This window comes from Lemur catta, chromosome 22, assembly GCF_020740605.2.
Source record: "Lemur catta isolate mLemCat1 chromosome 22, mLemCat1.pri, whole genome shotgun sequence".
NCBI classification, from domain to species: Eukaryota; Metazoa; Chordata; class Mammalia; order Primates; family Lemuridae; genus Lemur; species Lemur catta.
This window is the reverse complement of record NC_059149.1, coordinates 19,521,277-19,546,690: the sequence shown is the minus strand read 5'-3', so window position 1 is coordinate 19,546,690 and position 25,414 is coordinate 19,521,277. Positions and strand designations below refer to the sequence as shown.

Sequence of the window (25,414 nt, the reverse complement as noted above, 5' to 3'; positions counted from 1 at the left end):
CCAATTTCCTCATGTTTGTTGTTTCTGGATTAAAGCCAGAATCAACATTGTCTCTATTTCTAATCAAATAATGGAGAAACAATTACGAATTCTGAATGCAGTTAGAGGATCCTGGGAAGCCGAGTGTCTGGATGGAGCCTGAGCTGGATCTCTGACTCATTTCTGACTTTAGGCAAGTTGTTTAATGTCTCTGCACTTTTGACATTATCATAATAATGTTAATTTATTTCATAGGTATGGTAGTAGCCATAACTCAGGAAACAACTGTAAGATTTTGGAAGAGGTCAGGTTGATTAGTGAGAAGGCTGCTTTTGCAACTTGGAAAAGATATTTAAAATGATCTATTTACCATTTCCTTTATATTTTGAATGAATTGGATGGGAATTGGATGTAAATGATAGGATTTGCAGTTTCAGTATGCAAAATGGAAAATAAAATGAACCAGAAGTAAAAACTTCAGAAATATTTTTCTTTATTTCATTTATTTGGATATCAAACATATTTAGCTCTTTAAGGCTTTCAAGAAAATAACTTAAAAGGAGTCTCTAAGACTGTGTTTATGGGTAAATTTTTAACTAACTATCTTACATTAAGGTTATAGTCCATTTGTAGAATGCTAACTTGTTAAACATGCTTCCTGCAAAAACTTTTCCCTTGTTTTTCAAATTTCTTTTATCTCTTATCCTTTCATAATGGCTTGCTTAAACCATACCATTTTTGAAATTTTACATGCTACTAATGTACCTTTGTTTTGTAATTGTTTTTAAAAGTGACATATCAGCTGTAGAAATTTTCCTTTCCAAATTTAATATTTTTGTCTTTAAATTTAATGCAGTGTAATTAATTAAATAATTCTTTAAAATTTAGTGAGGAGTGAATTAGAACTTGTAGCCTTAAAATAATTTATATCAAATAATACAGTCTATCAAAAAAAATCCATTTGAAAACAATTTTAATTTTATAATAAGTTTTGAAACGGCCTAAAGCAAAAATATTTCCAAAAAAAATACAACTAGTTGTGTAGCAATGAACATAATAATTTGATACAACTTTACCACAAGCCGTATTTGCAGAATAAATAATGGTTTACTTTAATGAATGACGGAGACCAGATTTTCAAAGCAAATTTCTTTTTTTTTAATGTTTTGTTTTGAATTTAGCATATTATAGGGGTACAAATGTTTAGGTTGTGTATATTGCCCTTGCCCCACCCGAGTCAGAGCTTCAAGCGTGTCCATCCCCCAGACGATGCGCACCGCACCCATTAGGTGTGTATATACCCATCCCCTCCTCCCACAAGTTTCTTTTTCTTTTTATTTATTTATTTATTTTTTATTTTTTGAGACAGAGTCTGGCTCTGTTGCCCTGGATAGGGTGCAGTGGCATCATCATAGCTCACTGCAACCTCAAACTCCTGGGTTCCAGCGATCCTCCTGCCTTGGCCTCTCTCTAGAATAGCTGGGACTACAGGTGTGTACCACCAAGTTTGGCTAATTTTTTCTATTTTTAGTAGAGAAGGGTCTCCCTCTTGCTCAGGCTGGTCTCCAACTCCTGAGCTTGAGCGATCCTCCCAGAATGCTGGGATTACAGGCTTGAGCCACGGCACCCGGCCTACACTTATATTCTCTACTCCTTTTCTAGTGAGGCTTTGTGAGAAAGAAATAAGAAATTCAAGTGTTCAATCCAATCAAAAGCTCTTAACACTTATTTTCAAAAATACGCTTAGCCCGTTGTTTTCCAACAGGAGGAAAGTATATCAGTATTATCAGACTTCAGTTTGAAGGCGAGGCAGTAATATTTTCCCCTCTGAAAAAAATTTTGGCTTCTTCTCAGAGGGGAAATAATTTCTGCAGAGACAACAGCTAAACTTTTTTTTTTTTTTTGAGACAGAGTTTTATTGGGGTTATCACAATGAGTTAAATGCTGGGGAAACAATAATATTAATTGCAAGGTGTGGCTCGCCTTGCTCAATTGCTGGGTCTTCCACAAAGCGATTGTACGATCTTAGAAAAGTGACTTAATGGCACTAATCTATTCATCAGAATGGTGGGGATAATAGTACTTGCCTTATTATTTGAGAGTTATTTGAGGATTAAGTAAGATGTTGTATGAAAATGCATAGCACAGTCCTAGAAAGTATATAGTCACATCTGATAGACTGCTTATTACTCTCCGTGATGCTCATGTTTCACATACTTTAAATGTTCACATTGTATTTCACAATGCTCCAAGTTGTAAATCGCCCTTCATGCTATTTTCCATTGAATTCAGTGGCCCTCCCATTTTGTAACTGTTTTTATTGGCTCCAGGAGGACTGAGAACTACCTACTTTGTTGGCATAGGTTTTTGTTTACATTGTCTATTAAGGGCTTAAATCGTTGGTTCCCAAACTTTGCTGACCATTAGAATTAAATGGGATTCTTTGAAAAATTCCAAGGCCTGTCTACCATCTTTAGACATTTGATTTAATCCCTGGGTATGTAGATTTTTTAAAGCTCCCCAAATGATTCCAATGGACAGCAAAGTTTAGGAACTACTTCTTAATTACATAAAAGTTGAGAAAGTGATACTTGAAAAGGATGAGTGGTCATGGGTTCTATTAAGTTGATTTAATCATGCAGTTGATTTCAGTTCTTTTTTAGCAGAAATCATAGGTATAAAATTTGTTTGAAGACTATGCAGATAGTTTCTCTGTCTAGGATCCTTAGCTTCTAAAATTTATGAAAACTCACCACTTTGGCAGCACACAGAAACTATTTTGCGTATGAGCAAAGTTTTTCATCCCGACTCAAGACTTCAAGATTGACTAGAAAAATAATCTCAAGAAGCGATAAAGTTAATTTTCCTCCACAACTTAAGCAGCGCTTAAAAGTTTTATATTATCTCAATAGCTTGCGATATTGAGGAAAACAATGCATATTCCCTCCTATTTGTTATAACTTTCTTTTTTTTCCCCTTCTTTTAAAAACAAAAGCAGTCTTCCATATACAAAATGAATTACTATTCATTTTACACTTATCATATGCCAGGCTGTCTAAAAATATTATCTCAAAATGTCCACAGTCCTGTAAGGTAGGAAATATTATTTTCCTTTTGTAGGACAAGAACATTTTAGTCAGTGGCCTAATATCACACAGCTAGAAGGGGCTCAGTAAAAATACCCAGGTCTTTCTGCTTATGGAGCCTATGTCTTTTCTATACCATCATACAAGCAGCACATTAGATCCACTAAAAAAGCTAGAGTCCTTCCTCTGTTTTTTGTAATCGATCAGGTTCAATTCTATTTAAGGTAACACAGAGCATCATTCTGTGTGGCAGAAGGCTGGGAAGGTCTGGGAGAATTTCCTCAGCAACTCTCAGATTATAGATGTCCTAGAGCTGCATCCCACCTCCTGGAGCTACCTACGTCTCAACCCAACTCTGGTCTCATGGAAAATTCAAAGTTGATAAATTAATGAAATTCTTTTTGTTCTTGCAGTTCTTTCAATGGGGAGAATGGCGAAGATGTTCAGTTTCATCCTTGTTGCCACTGCGGTGGTGATGGGCAGGGAAAGTTGGGTAAGCTTATTGTGAAAACTCTTATTGTATTTATAATGCCTGCTCTGACTTGAATTCTTTTATTTTGCAGAAAACCCATTGTAACTTGCCACTGAAAAAACTTAACTAAGTGGGGAAAAGGAAAAAGGCTGGCAGAAGTGGCTGGCAATAGTAGCACTTACCAGATACTTAAAAAAAATTGTTTAAGTAAAAATCAATATCCACAAAAAAATAAGTAAAATCTTTTTTTAATTCACTGGAGTCATTTGGCCAGTTATGTGATATTAGGAGTTTAAAACTGTCCATCGTAATTAAAATTGGCTTTGGGCTTTCTAATATTGAACACTATTAGTGTAAACTAACCAGATTATCTGGAAGTAATTACAATGAACTCGTGCCTTCCTCCATTCATGAGTAAAAAGGACAAGATACTCATTTACTCAAGTTCTGGGAGAAAGAAAACTCCTAAGTTTTAAATAAGCTTATTAAGCCTTTATATGCAGTCTCATAAAGATTGGACATACTTGGCCTGTGATGCCTTCAGTTATTTTTAAATGACATAGTGCATTATATGTAATAATATCGCAACCAGTTTCCCACTGTTGCAAAACAACACAGGATCCAGACACCATACAATGTTCTTGCTGTTCATTTTTTGGCTTGTTTGACTCAAAGGGCTAAGCAAATAGCTCTCTCAGAGAGGATAAATGAGAGTGATTAGGAGACAGTACCAAGAGCAAATAACAAATAATCCTAGACAAATAGCTGGGAGAGGTTCAGGGACTTGGACCTAGAGATAGGAGGAAGGGGGTCTCTGCCACTACTTTCCATTGTTTTATGACTTCCAGTCATATATTTCGCTGTATGAATGAGTTTTGAGGCTGAAGTTCTATCCTCCTGAAATTTATAGTCTGAATTATAATCCTTTATTCTTTTCGCTTTTTTTCTTTTTTTCCCCGGAGCCACGCCCAAGAAGCCTTGAGCAAGTGGACTCCATGTAATCCTTTATGGGAAGGCAGTGTACCTTACCTCCTCCCTTTGCCCAACATGGGATATCTAATTGTGCTGTTCTGACTGCCTAGCAGCGTCCCTGGAACACAGTAGGTCCTCATCTTGATGGAATGAATACAAGCTAGTACAGAAAGATAGGAACAGGAAGTTATGCAAAGGTAAATTTGAAAATATATCTGACTATAATTGAATGACTTTTAGGAAATAATCTGTATAAAGGTAGTATAAGACAATTGCATATTAAAATTCATAATTTCCCAGTAGTAAACATTTATATACTTCACAGGAGATCATGACATGAGTTGAAGATAGAGATGTCAAGGTGAAAATGGGAGAATGGTAAAAATTCATCTTGAGACCCTTTTTCACTACTCCTGATGGCCCTCCTGAAATTGCAACTTCTTGGCCTCAGCAACTCTTCTTAGGAGACCCACCTCTGCAGCTCTCCTTCCCAATTCCCCCACCAAGTTCACTTTATCTTTAGAGGGTTCAGCTCAGACAGTTGGCACTTTAGAAAGCAGCTGGTAAGTTCTTTCACCTGTAACATTCTGGGGTGATTTGCCTTTTCGAAAAACACAAATGACTTCAACTTCCTCCCACCCCTTTTTAAGTAGCTGAGGGAAAAATAACAAAGAAATAAAAGTGAAAGTGACCCCAGTAGAACTTCTAGCAACAGGTAAATAAATGAGTGCGATACTCAGGGATAAGTGATCCATAGGAGCATCCCTTATAAAGCTGCCATATGTCATCAGATTATATGCATTAAATTACATTCTTAAAACACTTACACCAAAAAGTCATTGAAAAACCTCATTTATCTTGGAGATTGACATACTAACGATACAATTCGCTTCTGTAAAGCACTTTACTGTTTAGGAAAATGCAGGAAACACATAGCTGGTATCACGTAGAGATTGAGCACATGTCCTTGAACTGGATTTGAATCCTGACTCCTCTTACCCATTGGGTATTCATGAGGTGTCTTGTCATCAGGGTTGACCCCATTCCTACCTTATGGAATTATTATGAGGATCGAATGAGACAACTATAAAGCTATTAGCCCAGCGATTCTGATCATTTTATATTATTTCCTTTCTTGAGTTCAGCAACTTTAGCATAACCCCTAATTTCTTCTTCTTCAAATGGCAAATCATGTGAGAATTTTCAAACCACTTTCTGGTTGAAATAATATTCTAAAATGGGAGATCAAATGGAATCATTGACACATCTCAATTTTTAGCAGCATTTGTTTTCCATGAAAATGAAACGCACCTCACTTTGCAGGCTGTCGAGAACTGCGCCCAGGAGCAGGTGAGGCTCAGAGCCCAGGTGCGCCTGCTTGAGACCCGGGTCAAACAGCAACAGGTCAAGATCACGCAGCTTTTGCACGAGAAGGAAGTCCAGTTCCTTGACGACGGAGCCGAGAATAATGTCATTGACCTTGGAGGCAAGAGACAGTATGCAGGTCAGAATTTATTTTTTCTTAAGTGATTCAACAACTTATATCATATACCCATGTGCAGTCATGGTGCTAGTTATTTATTCGCTTCAGGTTTTGCTGAAGCGCTTTTCCTATTCCAGTAACAAGCATGAAATATTATATCAATTTTAAATGTCTTCTCCCATGCCATATTTTACTCTTTTCTCTCTGTTATCTCCTTAGGAGACATTTAATGTGAATGCTAAATATCTGAGAATTCCTGTAGTTTAATAAGATATCAGGACACTAGATTGTTTAAATATCAGTGTGCAACTGGCAGATTATGATTGCGAATTTTTACACTTGAGCTTTGTGTTTATTTGTGTATCTTTCCTTGTTGCATTTATGCAGTTTTCCCTTCTGAAACTCTAATGTACCATGGGGTGGCAAATAAGGTAATAGAATAAAAGGGGCAGAAAGGGACAAAGAACCAAAATTACTAAGGAAAATAAAAGACTAGTTTTTGTATGTATATTTTATGGTTTGGTAGTTTTTCTTTTGATTAGGCCAGTATATCTCCCCAGACACTAAATGATCTTAAACTGTCAACTCATTATACACATCACTACACATATCATTATTCTCTATAGAAAACTCTTCATTTGAAAAAAACACAACAACAACTGTTCATTTGACTTCCTCCGGAAGTAAAAGGCATCTTTTAGAGTAAACAAACAATGACTGTCACAAAGATAATGCTATCTAGAGCACTTTTGTTCATATGTTGACTTTAGCACTACCATGATACATTATAATTTCCATTTATGAGTCTATCTTGGCCAATTAACTGGGCACTTTGTAAGGTCTGAGATGACATTTAATGCACTTTTACCTTCTTATCAGAAGTGCCTGGGACATAATCCTTATATTTATGAATGAAATGAAGGTATTACATAAAGAGAGGAAGAGCAAGATAAGCAAACATAAACTGGGAAATATATCTAACTATAATCAAAAGACTGTAGAGACCAAAGCTTATGGGAGTAAAAACATCTTTATTTTGTGTTTCTACATATATTCACCAGTATAGGATATAAGAGTTGTTAGAACCTTAGAGCCTATGCTTCAGTAAAATGCTCCTTTTTCTCTCTTTACCAAGATCCTAATCTCTTTCTGCTCAGACTCCTTGCCCTGGGCTCCTGACCCTTTGTTGACCATCATCTTTATCCTTTAACCTTGATCCTTGGAGTCCACTGCCCTCCTCCACACCCTTAGGGACCAGAAGGAGGCCAGAGCCACTGGCCTATAGTCAGGGGATGCAGGGTGAAGATGGCCTGTGCTCCTGGAGCATGGAACAAAGAGGAACCAGAGACCACTCAGATAAAAGCAGGCTTGGGAAACACAGGGCTGTCCTTCAAGGGATGAGCTTACAGATACATGGTTGCAAAAGTAGGTCCAAAACTGATCTCAAGGTTAAGGAACTCTATGGATACAAGTGAAGTGCCATTATTCCCAATTGCAAATCAAGCTCAAGACTCAGGGTATCTGTTTAAACACAGTCTGAGAAGGTTGTCAACACAGATTCAAGGGTCAAGAATGGCAGGAGACTGGCAGGTAGACATTTGTTTCCGGGACTCTACAACCAGTCATGGGAAGACTGAGGCTTAAGAGCTAAAAATCGAGTCCTTGTGTTTAGGGAGCAGACCTGGGGGAACAAGAGATCACCAAGGAATAAGGAGTTAAAATGCCAAGATCAGAGCAGGAGTTAGATAGAAGAGTCAGATGGAGAAAGCCCAGACAAACCATTATATGATGTGTTATAATAATACTACAGATGATAAGCATTCTAGATGACTGTTTCTGGGTGTAACAGCTAAAAAAGAATCCAGAAGTCAGTAGATTTGCACTTAATATTCTTCATGTATGGTGCAAGCATGAAAGAGAGGGGGAATAAAATACAAAATATAAATACAATTCAATTATACTCTGTTTTTCAGCATACAAATAGTACTAGGGAGTCTACCAAGGACAGACACTCAATAAATAAAGTATATAACAAAAATTCCAATAAAAATATATTATAGCATAACATGTATATTATATAATACTATATAAAATACATAAGAACTTGCTCACGTCTAAGTTTGCATTTTTGGTGTCCTTAAATTAAAAAAAAAAATATTCATATATATGGTCTGTAGAAACAGAATTGTTTTGTTCTGACTTACAAGTTACTATATTATTACTGAATTAGTTATTTTCTGAATTCTAATTCGTCTCATGGTAGAAAACACCTAATTACATACAACCTAGCAATTTGTGCAAACAGTGCACAAATCAGGTGGTTTTATACAGCATATAATTAAGCTGTATCTTTTTTTAAGCATTTGGGTACTATAGAATTATGAATTAACAGATTACTGTTATCAAATTCATGTTAGCTGGTGACAGTCACAACAATCTGGCATCATTACATCTGTTCAGTCGACAAGACCACTGGCTGCACCATGTCCCCTTCTGCAGTAGCCCTCAATCTTTATGTGGGTCTCTTGAGGCAGTATACAAAGGGGATAAGGAGTTGACTCTAAGCCTGGTATCAAAGTCTAGCTGCCCATCTTGCCAGCTGTGGCCTTCGGGCAAATTACTTAGCCTCTATGTGCCTCATATGCCTCATCTGTAAAATGGAAATGATAAGAATATCTGTTATTTGTTGTAAGGATTAAATGAGTTAATATATTTGACATAGCAGTTAGTGCAAAAGAAGTACTCAATAAATGTTGGTTATCTATGGACATTATTATATCTTCCCTCCCTTGTTTTCAGAAGAGAGAGCCCACTCACTCCATCCTACAAGAATGTGCTTTCCAAAGAGCCAGTTTCCTTTATTCTCTTAGTTTGCTTCTTATGTTGCCTGGGGGTAAGGCTGGTGGTGGCCGGGCCAGTTCTGGAATGTCCCAGCATGCTCTGTGGAGTGGCGGCCGCTGACCTCCGTTGCTGTCCGTTGTTGTGTTTGTTTTTTTGTTTTTTGCATTTAGAATGTGGGGTACTTTGGTACTCAGCTTTGAGCCTCAGCCACCATTCTGAGACATTTGGCAGGCTGTCATGTCACTTTCTGAGCTTAAACATTCAGCCTTCCCATAAGGCTTGCTTTCTGCATGATCAGAGAAACTGTGCACATCTCCCAGTTTAATGCCATGTTTGTCAAAACAGAAGGCAGGAAGCCCTGGCCTCACTCTAGTATTATGTAAGTATCCAAAAATCCTGTTGCTTTTTCTTTTTTTAACTTCCATGAACACAGAGCTCTTTAACCCGGCCTTTCCCCTACCTATACTCCAGGGAGTTGAGCTGGTCAAAACATATTGAAAATCATAGTTTTAAATATCTAGTTAACATTTTAAACTCTACATTGCTTGAACTTTCTGCTGTGACAATTTAAGCCACATTTCCCAAAGCAGGCTGCTTAACTTGTGTGCTATAAGCAGCTGAACTACTAGTGCTTCGTGCTTTTTTAATACTTACTTATTTGTTGGGATTTTTGCTTTCGTTGCTGTTTTTTCAGTTGAAAGTTTTCTCTAAATCTTAACTTGTGTTTTTCTTCTGGGGAGAAGGAAAATGAAAAAAAAAAAAAACAAACAAACAACAAACTCACAGTTGGCGTAAAATGAAAACAAATAGAAAATGTTGGCTGAAACTTCTGTATTCACTAAGTTTTCCAGAGGCAAATGTTATAGCTAATCATTTCCATATTTGCCTGGAAAACAGTCTGAACCCTGTGAGATTTTACTATTCAGCTCTTTGGTAAGAGATTAAATGTAAACAAGGAGCTCCTTTCCTAAGGGGGTTAGAATCCACAGACTTTAATGAAAGTGTTGTCCAATACACTTGACCACAAGAGGTAAGCTTGTTAACAACATTGAGCTACTTTTAGGGAATCATTTTCCCTTTGCTTTTCTTCTTGTTTAATTGCCAAAACAGGATCCTTTTTATAATTCAGAATGTGTATGGAACACTTGTGCTTCTGAATCTCAAAAATAAATTTATGAATAAAAGCTAAATCACAAAGATAAACATCTCACCAAAGCAGTGGTATGTGATTGGTCTCAACCTTGTGAGGGCTTTATAAAATGACTAAGGTTCTTTATTTTCTTTTCTCTTCTGATTTCTAAGGCCTATTCAACCTATTTAATGTGCGGTATATTTATCTGTAAGAAAACAAAAGAGAGTTGCAGACAATTTGGCATCAAAACAATGAAAAGTAAGAAAGAACTTAAAAATAAGCTAAAAGAATGGAATTATCCAATCAGGAAAAGAAAGCTTTTTCAAAAAGGAAAATTAATAAAAGGATAAGGGTAAAATATGAAAGTTGGCAATGTTCAATTAAAGTATTTTTATTTAAATGTCTGTAGCTGGGTCTTCTTGAGACTCTCCTTATAGTGGCCACTACTTCAATCATCCTAAAACGTAGCTTCCTAGGCATCTAGACAATAGAGAAGTCCATATTCGTCATATTCTCTAAGTCTGTACAAATCAGTGTAGGAAGATCCAATGGATATTAATTTATCCCACCCTCAGGAGGCTTAAGAAACCAATACTCTCTTTTGGTGACAAATTGGTAGCTATGTTTGCTTCAATGGTCAAAGAAATAACCACAGCAAAGAAAAAATTAGGGGATAAAAGGAATAGTAGAAGCTTGCAGTTTTTTAGAAAAAATATCCAAGAATGTGTGGACTGTTAGAAATTTTCAGTGGGCTGGTGAGACTGGGTGGTATAAGAATCTGATAAGATTACTATTTTGGGTTCATTTCCAGATGTTCAGAATCGGGCTCTAATTCAAGATAACCTATATTAAATTATTTGTTTGATGTTATATTTCAACTTTCATTCTTAGCTTTATAGGAGAGAGAAATTCTACTCTTCTGCCTGATAAACCTATAATTTCCACTTAAATATAGTCTAACTGAACACATATAATTTATTTTTTTAAATTGTTTTCCACAAAAATCAGAAATGAGAAACGAGATCCGTATTTCACTCCTGGTTTTCTGTGTTCCTATCAAGGAGTCACATGACACATGCTAGGAAAGGAAATTAGACTTTCCTAATATCCACTGGAAGATGTAGAAGATGCAGTTTTAAAAAGCTGATTATCTACATAATGTGTTCATCTGTCTCTATTAGTCTTGAGTAATCTCATTCAGAGGCTCCCTTGAGAAAACAAAGAAGACATATAATAAATATTGCATTACCTGCCTTGTGTTACAAACAGATTGTTCAGAGATTTTCAATGATGGGTATAAAAACAGTGGATTTTACAAAATCAAACCTCTCCGGAGCCCAGCAGAATTCTCTGTTTATTGTGACATGTCTGATGGCGGTGGATGGACTGTAATTCAGAGACGATCTGATGGCAGCGAGAACTTTAACAGGTGTGCTAATTATGACACATGAATTTGTGTGGAGTAGCAAGTGAGAGATTTATAAGTTAAATCATTTTTTCTCTTTTATTTTTTATTATTTTATTTTATTTCAGAGTATTACGGGGAAGTTAAATGTTTTGATCATGTCTTGGAGTCTATGAATTAGAATTTCACTGTCTCTAAGAGTGAGTGAAGAATAAGAATATGAAAGTGAATTCACTAATCAAGAAAATATTGGCAGTGAGGGTAGTGGCGGAGGTTGGTCACCTGGGGTACTGCAGATAGGCTTTGCTAAAATCAGCTTATACTCTAAATTTTTTAGAGGCTGGAATGACTATGAAAATGGCTTTGGAAATTTTGTCCAGAAAAATGGTGAATATTGGCTGGGTAACAAAAATCTTCACTTACTGACCGCACAAGGTAAGGTTTGCCTGGCATCAAATTTATTTTGAATACAAAGAAAACAACACCAAAATGTTTTCTGCTCAATTACAGGCAATAGAATTAATTCAATAACTGCTGTGATTTACAGGTGGCAATGAAACTTTTGGGCAATAATCCCCTTTGTAAAATGAGGCTGCTTAAAATTAGAGGAAAAGAAACTAGAGTTGGGTTAGGGGGACATTGTTTTCTCATATTTATTTTCTATTTGTGGAAAAGAAATATAATATCATAATCTTTTTTTCTTTTTTTTTTGAGGTAGGGTCCACTCTTTGCCCAGGCTAGAGTGCTGCAGTGTCATCATAGCTCACTGCAACCTCAAACTCCTGGGCTCAAGCGATCCTCCTGCCTCATCCTCCTGAGTAGCTGGGACTACAGGCATACGCCACCACACCCAGCTAATTTTTCTATTTTTTTGTTAGAGGTGGGATCTCGTTCTTGCTCAGGCTGGTCTGGAACGTCTGACCTCAAGTGATCCTCCTGCCTCAGCCTCCCAGAGTGCTAGGATTACAGGCATGGCCCAGCCCATAATCATTCTCTTTTAATGCTTTGTGTGCCTGAAGATTATATATACTGCAATCGTTATCTATTGCCACAGTAATATTGTGTAACAAGCTCCTTTAAAAGTTAGTGGCTTAAAAACAACCACAATTTATTATTTCTCACAAACCTGCAAGTTGGCTGGGTGATTTTGCTGCTCAGGGCTGGGCTTGCTCATGGTCTGCAATCAACTTCCTGGTTGAAGTTGCTGCTCCAGGTTGGTTTCAGATGAAGGATTCAGCTCTGCTCCATATGGTCTTTCGTTGTCCAGTTAGCTGGCCTGGACTTGTTCTTGTAGCAGAGGCAGAATTCCAAAAAAGACATTAGATGCACATAAATCTCTTGCAACCTAAGCTCAAAACTGGCACACAGTCGCTTCCTTCTATTGGGGAAAGCAAGTCACGGGACCAGCTCAGATTTAAGGAGAAAGGAAATAGGTGATAGGAGTTGCAAAGTCATATTGCAAAGGGGAAAGGTGAAGAATTGGGGCTGTTTTTTGCAATCAAATACGGTAATATACTAAATGTTCTCGTTTCCACACACGCCCCCATCTTTTATTTTGAAATGTTTCCCAAGATACAAGAAATTTCGAAGAAATTTTAACCTACCACCTCAGTTCTACGTTAACATTTTACTCTGCTCATTTAATCCCACATCTAGCTACTCATTACTCCACTCATCCATCAATCCACCTTTTTTACACATATTTCAAAGTAAATTGCAGACATCTATACAATTCCTATCTTTAAGAAGAGTTCAATATCTCTCTAAAATATCATTAGTTTGATAACAAGTTTTCCAAGCTTCTGTTTCCCATGTTCTTTCATTCCCATCTGTTGTCTTCCTGCCCTCAGTTGTAGTCTGAGATTGTAGTCAATCCCACTCGGGTCTGATCCTGAATGTTTCATAAAAACCAATAGTATTGCCCCAGAAAGCATGCTAAATTATGCTGGCAATGCATTCAATATAAGAGCAAAACATTGTTCCATCCAAGTTCAGGAAAGTTGTTGGTGTTTCCATATTCATAACAGTAGGATTATAATTATGAGACACTAGAATGATAGCTAGAGAGGATGTATAATCCTAGAAGCCTAGTATTTTCTTTGTTTGCCCTTTTTGTGATCAATGTTCTCTAAATTTATATAAGGTTTCTTTTTCTTCAATGTATTTATTATCCGAACTTTAAGTGTTTTATGCCAGATATATAACATTTATTATACCAGCTTTTGTTTTGTTTGCACATTTAATATTTATCTGCTTTTTTATTAAAACTGTTAAAAACTCCAAAGCAGTAATTCTTGGCTCCTTCTAAATATACAAAATTCAGACTTATTATTTTTCAAGTTATTACTATGTCCACATTCACGCAGATGGACTTTGCCAACGAATCTGCTTCCCGTTCATGTTTTGATTTGGAATTCAGGCTGGCTACTCTTATGGTAGCAAAAATGTACTTATCAGTACAAGACCTCACAACTGTGCATCACATTATCCCCAGCAAAAGACAGTGCCTTTGTCTCTGCATCCTTTAAATATGACAGCACATAAGGCTAGCACGTTGCCTCTGAAAATAGCTTTATCCCCATTACATAAATTTTGACTGGAAGTGTTTGTAATAAAATTAATTGAGAAATGGCCTGTAACTGCAATTTTGTTTACTTATTGCTCAAAGAGATATTTAGATGGTTACCTAAAAAAATTGAGACCGACTTTGTATCTCTCCTATAACACAAATTTATTTTTTAGCACAGTTGACTTAGCCTGTCTTATTGCTCCTCTTCACCTCACGGTCTCGGCTCACCTGACCTTTACTGCCTTTAGAGAGCTCAGTGTGGCCACGAGTCCATGGTGCCGAAGCAGCAAGCCCAACAGGAGCCCGCACCCACTCCTAAGCTTGCTTCAGTAATGAGGAATCCAGAATTCCCTGCCCAAACAGCTTTGAGCTTGTTTCCAAGACCCCTACAGGCCTCTTCCTTGTCTGTACTCTTGTGCAGCTGGTGTGCCCACCCCTACGCTTGCGAGGAGGCTAAAGAACAGCTTTTACTCTGGTTGTGAACAGAGCTTGGATATGCAGCCTGGAATGTCCACAAGTGTGTCTAAGGCCGCTTGTGTGATGAAGATAGAGATGAGGAGAGAAGGAAGGCCGGCCATAGACTCAGCCTGGGAGGTAGAACACAAGGATTCTCTCTCCCTGGGTCTCCATGTTCTGGCTTGGAACTCCCAGGAGGCTGAGACTCTAAATTCCAACCTGGCCTTACAGGTCATTGTGGTATTTTATTTATCAAAGTAGGAAGGTAGAACATATATGATCTAATAATCAATTTATTTTATAACTTTCTATACTCTTGACAATAGTTCTGTTTCTGAAAAAGGAATAGTCTTTGTTATTTGCAAACAATAGCACAATGGTGAAAAATGACTTTGAAGAAAGCAATTATTTCAATCATTATTTTTTTTGATAATCCTCTTTTATCACTTAGAATTTTTATAGTTGTTATTCTTTTATAGAAATTTGTTTATATCATATATCATTCTTTAGCATATATAAAAAAGAATACATGTCAAATAAATTGTTTAAAGTATTCATAAAATGCTTTCACATTCAGATATTAACTCTTCAGAAATACTTTTTGACTCAGAGTCATTGATGTTAGTGTATTTTTCAATAATTATCAAGAATGTTGGTAGTACTATCAAGAATGGTGGTAGTACAGCATTTCTTGAGAATGTTCCTCTACTGTCTCTGAAATTCTCTTCCAATAACATCCATTTCTATACACTTTGATGCTAGGACTCTCTTAATCTTATGAGCCACTATCAATGGAAGGTTCTCAGATAACAACCAGGATTCATATCTCTTCCTCAAATGATCCTTAAAAAGTTTGCTGCCTGATCATTTATACTACCAGGAAAATAACCAAGTTGTTGCATATGCAGCCAATGGCTACTACATTATGATAATGTAGTAGTTTGGCTACAAGAGAGTAAAAGATGTCATTAATAGTCATTATTTATTTTTAAGATCAACATTCTTACTGAAATTAAGAAAAAGAGGATAAACTATTAAACTCCTTAAAACATCTACCCTTCCATTGTTAGATCTCTTAATCTCACTAAATAAGAACTTATTTTTTCTATTGTTCCTTATCAAGGGAATTGCGTTACCTTTTACCTGTGATAGACCTAGTAGAAATGTTTTACCTTTAATCTTGTGTCCCTCATTTTTTTCAAGCAAATGACACAATAAAATGTTCATGTTATAAATTCAGTGGAGTCACTGTTAATTCTTTGAAAACTGATTCTTGGCAGAAGGAAATGGTTTCAAGCATAAGTGGTTGATATCATGTCACACATTTTAAAAATTGCAATTTCTTGTTGCTTTTCTCTCCAGATGACTACACTTTAAAAATCGACCTTGCAGATTTTGAAAAAAATAGCCGTTATGCACAATATAAAAATTTCAAAGTTGGAGATGAAAAGGTACTAGAATTTTCAAATGAGTAACACCACAAATTAATACTTAAAATTTGCAATATAACCCTCAAGTCAGTGTAAAGAAAATTATACAATAGAGCCCATTCTTTTTTAAATTAAATAAACATGTTTTTAAAATAGTGACCACTGATAGTAGAACTTGCCTCTTTGTCTTTTAGAATTCCTATGAGTTGAATATCGGGGAATATTCTGGAACAGCCGGAGACTCCCTTGCAGGGAGATTTCATCCTGAGGTGCAGTGGTGGGCGAGTCACCAAAGAATGAAATTCAGCACATGGGACAGAGACCATGACAACTATGAAGGGAACTGCGCAGAGGAAGATCAGTCTGGCTGGTGGTTTAACAGGTTTGGTGTTTTATGAACATAGGTATAATGGCATTGATGATATCTCATTGATGGGCATTAATTATAATATATGAGATAATTCCGATCTTTATTTGTAATACTAGTATTATTATGTAATCATCCTTATTAGAATTCTTTGGCAATAAAATATTTATGAGGGTTTGTTCATTGTATTCATTAGGGAAGTTTAAAAGCTATGTCATAAAACTAAATCAAATTATTGCTTTTACAAAGATTGTTTGCAACCTGAATTATAGATGAATTAGAAATAGAATGGGACAAATTGACACAAAGAAATAGAGAGCATATATAGATATGAAAGATATTTGTGGCATCCTAATAACCAACTAGTTCTTCACCCTCCTATGTAACAGCCACAGAATAGCCATTGTTACTGCTGTATTTTTTCTACGTAGTACGACTTTGCAAACACCATGACTTTCATTAATTAATTCATTGAATCTGAGCCTCTCCCAATGCAGAAACTTCCTTTACAATATTCCTGAAACCTAATTCTACACTCTGCCTGAATACTTTAATGTTATTTCATCAGCAAATTCATTCATTTTTGATTGTACAAAGCTTTTTCTTTTACGGACCTGAAACCTGCTCAACAGGTTTTTCCTCAGTAGCTAGAGAGGAATTATAATTCCTTTCTGGCAAAATTCTTCATGCCCTGGATGAGAAGGTATTTACCGTATTCCTCAATATTTTTTCTTCTCTAGGCCAAATATCCCTGCTTCCTTTAACTATTCTTTACCTAAGCTGGTTTCCAGACAGCTCCACTTGCAGTCACAAATTTAAGAAAGGCATGTACACTTCATACGTAGTCTTCCTTAAAAATGACCCAATGGTCCTGCTACGTCTGCAGAGCAGATGTGCTCAAACCGTTGGGCAATGTCTGAGCTTTGAATGTCTTCTTTCCTCTTTAGAAGACAGGGGCCACCTCAAAATATCTGGACATTTAAATTTTCATTTATTTTCTTTACCCACCCGTTAATCACTTAGTAGCCGTCTTGGTTATCAGATAGAAAAACATGTTGTATATATAGAGTTTGATACTATCCGCAGTTTCAGGCATTCACCGGGGGCCTTGGGAGGTATCCCCTGTAGATAAGGGGAGACTACTGTGGTTGCAAAAACAGTAGTCTTTTCTGGATTTTGCCTTTTTTTAAAAAAAGTTTGAGTCCATGTAATAGTCACTTGTAAGGAAACTAGAGTACTTGCAGCAGGGTGAAGGGAGAAACAAAGTTCTTTCTCCAGCTTCGCAAATTGACGGTGATAATAGTCTTTTCCTGGTCGTTTTCCTGTTCTTTTAAAACCCATCGTCTTCACCTTCTCCTCCTCCTCCTTTTCCTTTCCCTTCTTCCTATAAGTTAGCATTATGCAAAACCTACCTGTGATTCATGAAGTCATCTGCAAGCGTCAGTAATGTTTGATTTTGAACAGAATTCCATATCCAGAAATAATCAGAATATTGATATCAAAGCCATGTGCTTTATCCAGCTGATTGGCTGTATGGCACCCAGGTGACAACTGCTGTACACGTTAACGTGGGTAAATGAATGATTTACCTGCCTTTAAAGACATGGGCTCAGGGAGAATAAAGAAAGGCAACTCAGTGGCTGGAGCCACCTATGGAGCCACACATAATAAGCCTGCCTTACCCTTGGAGTCAAAGGAAATGATAAGGTTGTGCAGTTGGAAAATCAGAAAAGCTGAAGGAAAGGTAGATCGTTCCAGAAACTTGGTGCTACTTCTACCATGCCTGCTACTACTGTAGTTTGACTCTATCATCCTCTTTCTTCCTCCTTACTCTTGGTCCTGTCTCATAGTTCTTCTAATTTACATGAAATGTTGGCACTTCATAATTATTACCCACCTATAAGATGTTCTTTTTCCACATAGCAAATCAATCACTGAGCGTTGGTGTGTTCTCTGCTTTGTTGACATAGCATCTCATGTGAATACGCACAGCTACTTCACCAACGGAGCTCCAAAAGTCCCCCAACCTAGTTTCAAATCCAGGCTGTTCTAGAAACTGAAGGGTACTGGGAAATTGGTCTCAGAATACATAGGTTTCCTATATTGACCACAGAGTCAGTTTCCTAATGGGATATAAATCACAGACCAAATATGAAAGTGTGCGTAGCAGATGTCTCTAGACAGACAAATATATGCCAAAATATATATTCTGGCAGCTCAATTTACAGTATTTTCTTTCCTTAATGTTGTTTTTCATGCTGTTTTAGAAACACAGTAGGCTCTTGACACTGCAGATTTAACATACATGGTTTCAATAAATTACATCCTTTTCAATTAGAAGGACTGCCAGAACAGTCAGCAGGAGGGAATCACTAAGCTGATAAGTGATCCAAGCCAGCCACTCAGCCTTTATGGATAAATTATAGGCTTCTTCGATTCCATAATTTGGGTTCTTTCCATAGATGTTCAGAACTATCTCTTGGGAATGATCTCCTTATATCCTAATTCTGACACCTTTTCATTGATCATATCAATAAAGAAATATACAGTAATTAATTTCATAACAACACAATGCAGAAAATTGTCATATACATATCAAAGACAAATTTATAGACTCTAGAGGAGGAAGAGGAACATTTTTTAACTGATGATAATCTAACTAACTTATCTAGATGGGTGCAATATATGTAAAAAATTAACTCAGCGACTCAGACAAGTGATTATCGGTTGATGGCTGGGAAAACTTTAAATGGTGGTTTAGGTTTTATTTGCTTACCCCTGAGATTAAAATAATTGATATGCCAGCAATTGAAAGAAGGGGAAGAAGGGAGTTTGAATTGTGAAAGCCAAGTCTTGGCAGCAGATTGATGAACATGTAAGTGCAAATTATCCAGGGAAGCTGGCAGTAGAGGAACTTGTCCACACCTTGCTTTGTTAACACAACCTTAGCTCTTGCTAAGTACGAAGTTAACACTGTTCTGAGTGAGGAGTTTGTAAGGCTAGAGGTTACAAGAGCGTGTTTTTGTTTAAAGTCTATTAAGAACCGAAATGCTTATTTTTCAGCACTCCACAAGCGGCCTGGGTTTACTGCCATATTCGTTATGGCAGTAAAACTCACTGGTTTAAAATACCCAGAAATTTCTCAGCTCTTGGAAACTAATAAATATTTACTTGTCTGCAAAATAGCAGAATCCATAGTTTAAAAGGTTTGATTATTTATTAGCAAGATAAAAGGGTTTCTAAATGGCATTTTTCTACTCTGATTGTTCTGTTTTCTTTCTTTTTTTCCTCCCACTAGATGTCACTCTGCAAACCTGAATGGTTTGTACTACAGTGGCCCCTACACCGCTAAGACGGACAATGGGATTGTGTGGTACACCTGGCATGGGTGGTGGTATTCTTTGAAGTCTGTGGTTATGAAAATTAGGCCAAATGATTTTATCCCAAATACTGTTTAATTGTCCCTGTTTGGCGTTCATTTCTGCAATTCTTCTTGGTTTTCAATGATTTGAAAATAGCAATTCTGAATATACCCATGTATAACAATGGCAATCGTTGTGTGTACTCCTTTTCATTCTCCTTACTTGCCTTTATTACTTAATGTACTTTAAGTATAGAGGATATGCAGTATTCACCAAATAAATGTAGATTATGTTAATATTTATTGAATTCCTATGGGCAAAGGGCTATGACAAGAGTTTATGTTGGACAAAAACTAAAAAGTATAAAATATATATCATGACTTAGGAGCTACAAGCACAAATGCATAATAAATTATGAACGCAATTGACAAAACACATAACAAAATTCAGCACATAATGGATTTCCAAATCAACTGCACAGACAATAAATATTAGGAGTTGGGATTTGAACTCAGGTCTCAGACTACAGCACTGAAACTCTTAAGCACAACTCAGGATTTCAATCACTGTAAAACACTACTCATATTTTTAGGATGTTTATGTAGGTTTTACACTTCTTTCCCCGGGCCTCAATTTAATTCTTATGCTTAATAGCTGTGTGACCTTGGGGAGGCTACTTAACTTCTCTGAGCCTCAGCTTCTCATCTATGAGATAAAGATTATAATAGCACCTGCCTCATAGGGTTGCTTTGAGGAGTACACAAGGAAAGCACTTAGCTTAATGCCTTGCACAAAGTAAGCATTCAATAAGAACTAGGTGTGATTATTAGTGAGGTAGACATTAAGAGACAATAATAATAGATGCCTTTGAAATCATGGGTCATATAAAGATGTTAAAGTTAGTTGTACTTTATTCTCTAAATCAGTGTTTTCCAAAGCGGCACGTCTCCAACTTTAATGTCATACAAATCATCTGAAGATCTTGTTAAAACGTACATTCTGATTCTCGGGTGGGGCCTAAGATTCTGGTTTTCTGACAAGTTTCCACATGATGTAGATGCTGCGGGTGTAAGAATCACATTTGGAAAAGCAAGGATGTGGAGAACCAAAGTTTTACGAGATACTAATAGTTAGTACATAAAGAAAAGTGCTCCTTGATCAAATGCATTTAGATGATGTATTAAACAAAATTCAACAAATTTCTTGTTTTGAGAATTTCTCAGGTCCTTTAATATGCCAGTGTGCCTGGTGAAGCTCCAAGAGGGGCAGATGGCATGCAGCATTTTTATATCTAGTTAAGAGTGTGTTCAGCTGTAAGGTATAAATCACCTGATTATAGAAGTCCAAACAAATAGGGATTTATTCATCTTATAGGAACAAGAACTCAGCTTGCATATAATATTTCTATTTGGATAGCAGTGCCAGAGAATTTTTGTTCAATCCACATATACACATGTCTACAATCTGCATGGATAGTATAAGTCTATTTGGATGTGATTGTTGAGTGAATTAATTTTTTTTAAAAAAAACTAGATATGTACTTTTTTTTTGAAAATATGTCCAGTCCAACAGTTAAAAAGAAAATACTTATCAAACGCCTATGGTGTTACAAAAACAGTGCTAAGTGTTGTAAATACAGCATGCGTAAACATGGTTTGCCTTTGAGGAACTCACAGCCTGTATGGGAGATGTTTCTTTTTTTTAAACACGATTAATTTATAGAACAATACTGAGGCTAATTATACGCTCAAGATGTCACTACAAACAAGGAGTGCTATTATAAAATCATGTGAAAATAGGTTTACCCAGCTTATATATTTTTTAAAAAGGCTAAATATCCTTTCACCTTTCATTCATTCTTTTCTAAGGTATTCACAACAGATTTCCAAATTATGAGTTCTAACGCCATCAAATACATGTTCCTTAACATACGTGTGCACGCACACACACACACACACACACACACACATTTGCACGCGTACCAGCTTGGTTTTGAGAAGTCCTAATGGCTGTGGTGTAGAAGAAGATCACAGGCTTCTGATTTTGCATGCATGACTTGTCTGTACTCATTTCTTTTTATTGCAGGTTTAAACACAATCCAGAAGCATCCTATACTGGGTATTCATTGTCCCAAAAGTCCATGTTATTTGTTCAGTACATGGCAATCATCAAACACCATAGAAAAAATTAATATAATAGAAATAAAAAGTAATATAAAAATAATTTAATTATCGTTTTTCCAGTCACTAAGCCCTAGGGACTATTGTTTCTCTAAAAATGAGAATCGTTCTTATTACTTTTAGTTTTTTTATTACTTTTTAACTTTTTACTACATATTTTTATTGTTACTTTTTAGTTTTTTTAACAGAATAAAATGGTCCAGCTCTGATACACTATTAAAAGATTTTCAGGTACTGAAGATCAGAATTCATAGGCCAAAAAACGACTTGAACTTGGACTGATCACTTCTCTGAAACTTAGTTTTCTCATCTGTCAAGTGTGGACCTTAAAACTGGCTTGAGAAACTTGTAGGAATTAAATTGAGTCAGATGCAGTGAAAAAGCTTCTAGCACTGTAGGTCATATTGAATCTGCCTAGGGAGAGAAAAATGAAATTATAAGCAATAAAGTATGTATTTAATATGTTCATGAGCCCAAATATTTACTTTATCATCTGAATTCAAAACTTTCAATATTAGCAGAAGCTGCTGTAGAATAAAATAGAAGTAATGTGAACATCACATCAATTCTTATTTCAATACATGTGTCTTCTTGACTTCTGACAGTTGGGGAACTGATTGTGTGTATGTGATATAACACACCACATACAGTGGGATGCAATTTGGCTCTAGGAATTCAACAGCCAAGTTTGCTCCTCTAAAATTTTTTCATTTTTTGAAGAGTTTCCTAAATCTAACCTAACTGCCCTTGTGATAACAGTTGGCTGCTCTTTAATAACTTATTTAAAAAAAACAAAAACAAAAACAGAGTTTATTTTTCATCTAAGAATAAAATATTCCTGTAGAAAAAAATTTAAACGCAGAGATGTTTAAAAAGCAGGGGTAAAAAGAATGCTATTCATCAATCAGAGCTAAGTAAACTCTGTTGCCATTTGGGGATAACTTTTTGGTTCTGTTTTGCTTTGTTAATAATAGTTGGAGAATCACATTTAATGTAGAATTGAATTTTTCTTCCTTTACTTACTACAGTATTATGAGCTAACTATATCCTCAAGTTATTAAAATATCTTTTCATACACAATTTTGAAGTTTCTATAAAACTTCATCATATGGTTATTATGAATACCACAATTTTTGACCATTCAAAAAATTTTAATTGGTTTTTAAATATTCAGGCTGTTTCCAATTGTTTGTTATAACAAATAATGCTGTAATGAATATATTTTTACTCAAAGGATTTGTTTCGTGTTTTGGATTATCTTCTGAGATAAACTTGCAGAAGAGGAATTGCTGAATTCCATTCCCAAAGTTGTGTCAATTTGATTTTCTCCAGCACAGTAAGAAGTTATGTTTTGCCACAGAAGTATCCTCATCCCAAATGTTCAAAGGTTAGTGTTTTCTATTAGAAATTATTTTTTAAAATCTTCCATCATTTTAACCTTTATTAAGCATCAATCTAACATATCTAACATTTTACTCTTTTGAACAGCCACAGGCAAATTGTTTTATCCTTTTGAGGAAACTGGCTGTTTGATCATCTGACAAACAATTATTGAGCACCTACTGTGTGCTTGGTGTCGGTGAGGTCATAGTGACATAGTGATCAACATAACAGAGTTCCTGCCCTCAAAGAACTGACAGGTCTAGTTGGGGAGAAAGATAAACAAGTAGACATATAGGCAGTTCCTCTACACCAAACGACAAACAAGATAATTTGGGGTTTAGCTATTGCCCAAGGAGATTAGCATCAGGCTGTTTGGGGTTTACCTTTTGTCTTTGCCCTGTTTTAGGTCACAAACTACTTTACATCTCTGATTATTCTCATCTGTAAAATATGAATAATATTATAACTATCCTATGGTAGTGTTGTAAGGATTAAATGAAGTAATACCATGCTAGACACATGATAGGTGGCTCCAGAAATATTTGCTATGATGATGGTAATGATGATGGAGAAGAAGATAAACAAAGAATGTGGAAATGGTGAATTGGAGGATGTGTGACCTTCACCAAGAGCTGAAGGTGTGAGAAGAGAGGAGGTGGTTTTCCAGAGGAGAGAGCATATAAAATGAATTATAAGTCTAGGTAAACTTTACCTTCTACAAGAGCTCAGCAGTGCAGGTTTTTAAGGTTACTGGTAGTTAGAATACTCAAAAATTAGATGTTGAAACCTGGTTTAGAGATGATCTGGTCCCGTGGTCTCTAAATTGGGCTCAGGGAAGACTTAGATTCTGATAACATTCCTAGGGGTTATTACAGAGAACAGAAAAATATTTCCCTCTTTCCTTTCACTCAGCACAGCTCAGTTTTTGCCTATTTTATGCACTTTGATTCCACATTACGCTTTGTAATTAATTTACTTATTTGGAAAAAAAAGAAAACCTTTTAGCTCTAAAAGAAGGTTTAGCCCTCTTTGTCATTTTATAGATCAAGGAAATTTCTGCATTTTGAGATGACAGGTATTTCTGCGGATGGACATTCTTACTCTCTTGACTCAGATCAGTTAACAAGCATTGTAAACCCAAGACCGTACCCTGTGTTCTAATGGATGTCAGCCGTTCATTTAGAATAGCGCCTTAAAAAGCACATACAGCCAGTAAAAACTATATGCTCCATGGTAGGCAAGCCCAAGACAAGCTCCAACCTTTCAAAGAGGATAAAAGGAAATGAAGTATTCGGTCATAACAAGCTGACTGAGTCTCCGGCAGAAAATGACACAGGGTATTGTCTCCTTAACTCCTGGGGTGTTGGCACCATTTGCAGTTTCTAGGCCTTTCTAATTATAGATGTGCTGTGTAACATTGCTTCCACCTGCACCTATGATAATAACAATACTCAGCACTTAACATTATCAAAGACCTTTCCAGCTTGAACTAATTAATTCATACAATTCCAACCATCTGGGACAGATAGTATTATTATGCAGGTTTTATAGACACAGAAAACTTCAAAAGAGATTTCTCCAAGGTCATATAGTAATTGGAATGGGGCCAGGAGTATATCTTAGGAGAACTAGATTTTGAAGTTCATTAGAAGATGACAACCTTACACAGACTTTTTAGATTTGGGGGTAATTTGATTTTTTTTTTCCTTTGGGCTGCTAAACAGATAGCCTTTTGTTGGATACTAGCTCACTGTTTGGTTTCTGTGGTGGCTTCTCTCCCAGAAAGTATGATTATACCCTCAGGAATCATCATGCACGTCTTTATTCTTTGGAATACCAGGTAATCTTGGAGCTCTTTAAGGTGGCTAACATATGCCAGCTGTTTCCTCTCTTTTACCCTCCTCCTTTATTACACCTACAGTATCTCTTTTCAGTTGAGTGATATTAGAACACAGAGCTCTTGAATTGTAAAATAAAACCTTAGAAAAGTCAGCAACTTATAAAGCCTTCTCTGTCCTTTTCTGGTGACCAACTAATTGAGATTCTTAGGAATCACATGCTCCTCAAAAAAAGTCCTTCATAGATAATACTAGCCTTTTAATCTCTAGTTTTTAAAAAAGAATTAAAAATAGTCCACGTTTCCCTAGTTACAAGAAAGTTAAATTTGAAACAATAATAAGTAGCTCCCGGGTGGAAAATCACGATTCCCTTTGAACTTTTGTTCCATACTAATAGGTGTGGTTTTAAAAGAGTTTTTGGTCCTCATGCATTTGTTCTTTGAAAAAGCAGGAAAATAT

At 36.2% G+C, this 25,414-nt stretch overlaps 1 protein-coding gene across 1 annotated transcript; it reads left to right on the top strand.

Moving 5' to 3' along the window:
- FGL1 (fibrinogen like 1) lies at nucleotides 1–19,850 on the top strand. Its single transcript, XM_045535540.1, has 8 exons — nucleotides 1–172; nucleotides 3,479–3,558; nucleotides 5,833–6,013; nucleotides 11,235–11,394; nucleotides 11,708–11,805; nucleotides 15,758–15,846; nucleotides 16,020–16,207; nucleotides 19,491–19,850. Exons 2-8 carry the CDS (start codon nucleotides 3,487–3,489, stop codon nucleotides 19,648–19,650), a joined length of 948 nt encoding a protein of 315 aa, XP_045391496.1. The 5' UTR covers nucleotides 1–172; nucleotides 3,479–3,486; the 3' UTR covers nucleotides 19,651–19,850.
- The last annotated feature ends 5,564 nt before the right edge of the window (nucleotides 19,851–25,414 follow it).

Excerpts from the sequence above, each read along its gene's own strand:
- FGL1 (XM_045535540.1), top strand. The coding sequence starts at position 3,487 with ATGGGGAGAATGGCGAAGATGTTCAGTTTCATCCTTGTTGCCACTGCG. Across the intron at positions 3,559-5,832 it reads TGATGGGCAGGGAAAGTTGG|GCTGTCGAGAACTGCGCCCA; the intron begins GTAAGCTTATTG and ends CTCACTTTGCAG. Across the intron at positions 6,014-11,234 it reads AGGCAAGAGACAGTATGCAG|ATTGTTCAGAGATTTTCAAT; the intron begins GTCAGAATTTAT and ends TGTTACAAACAG.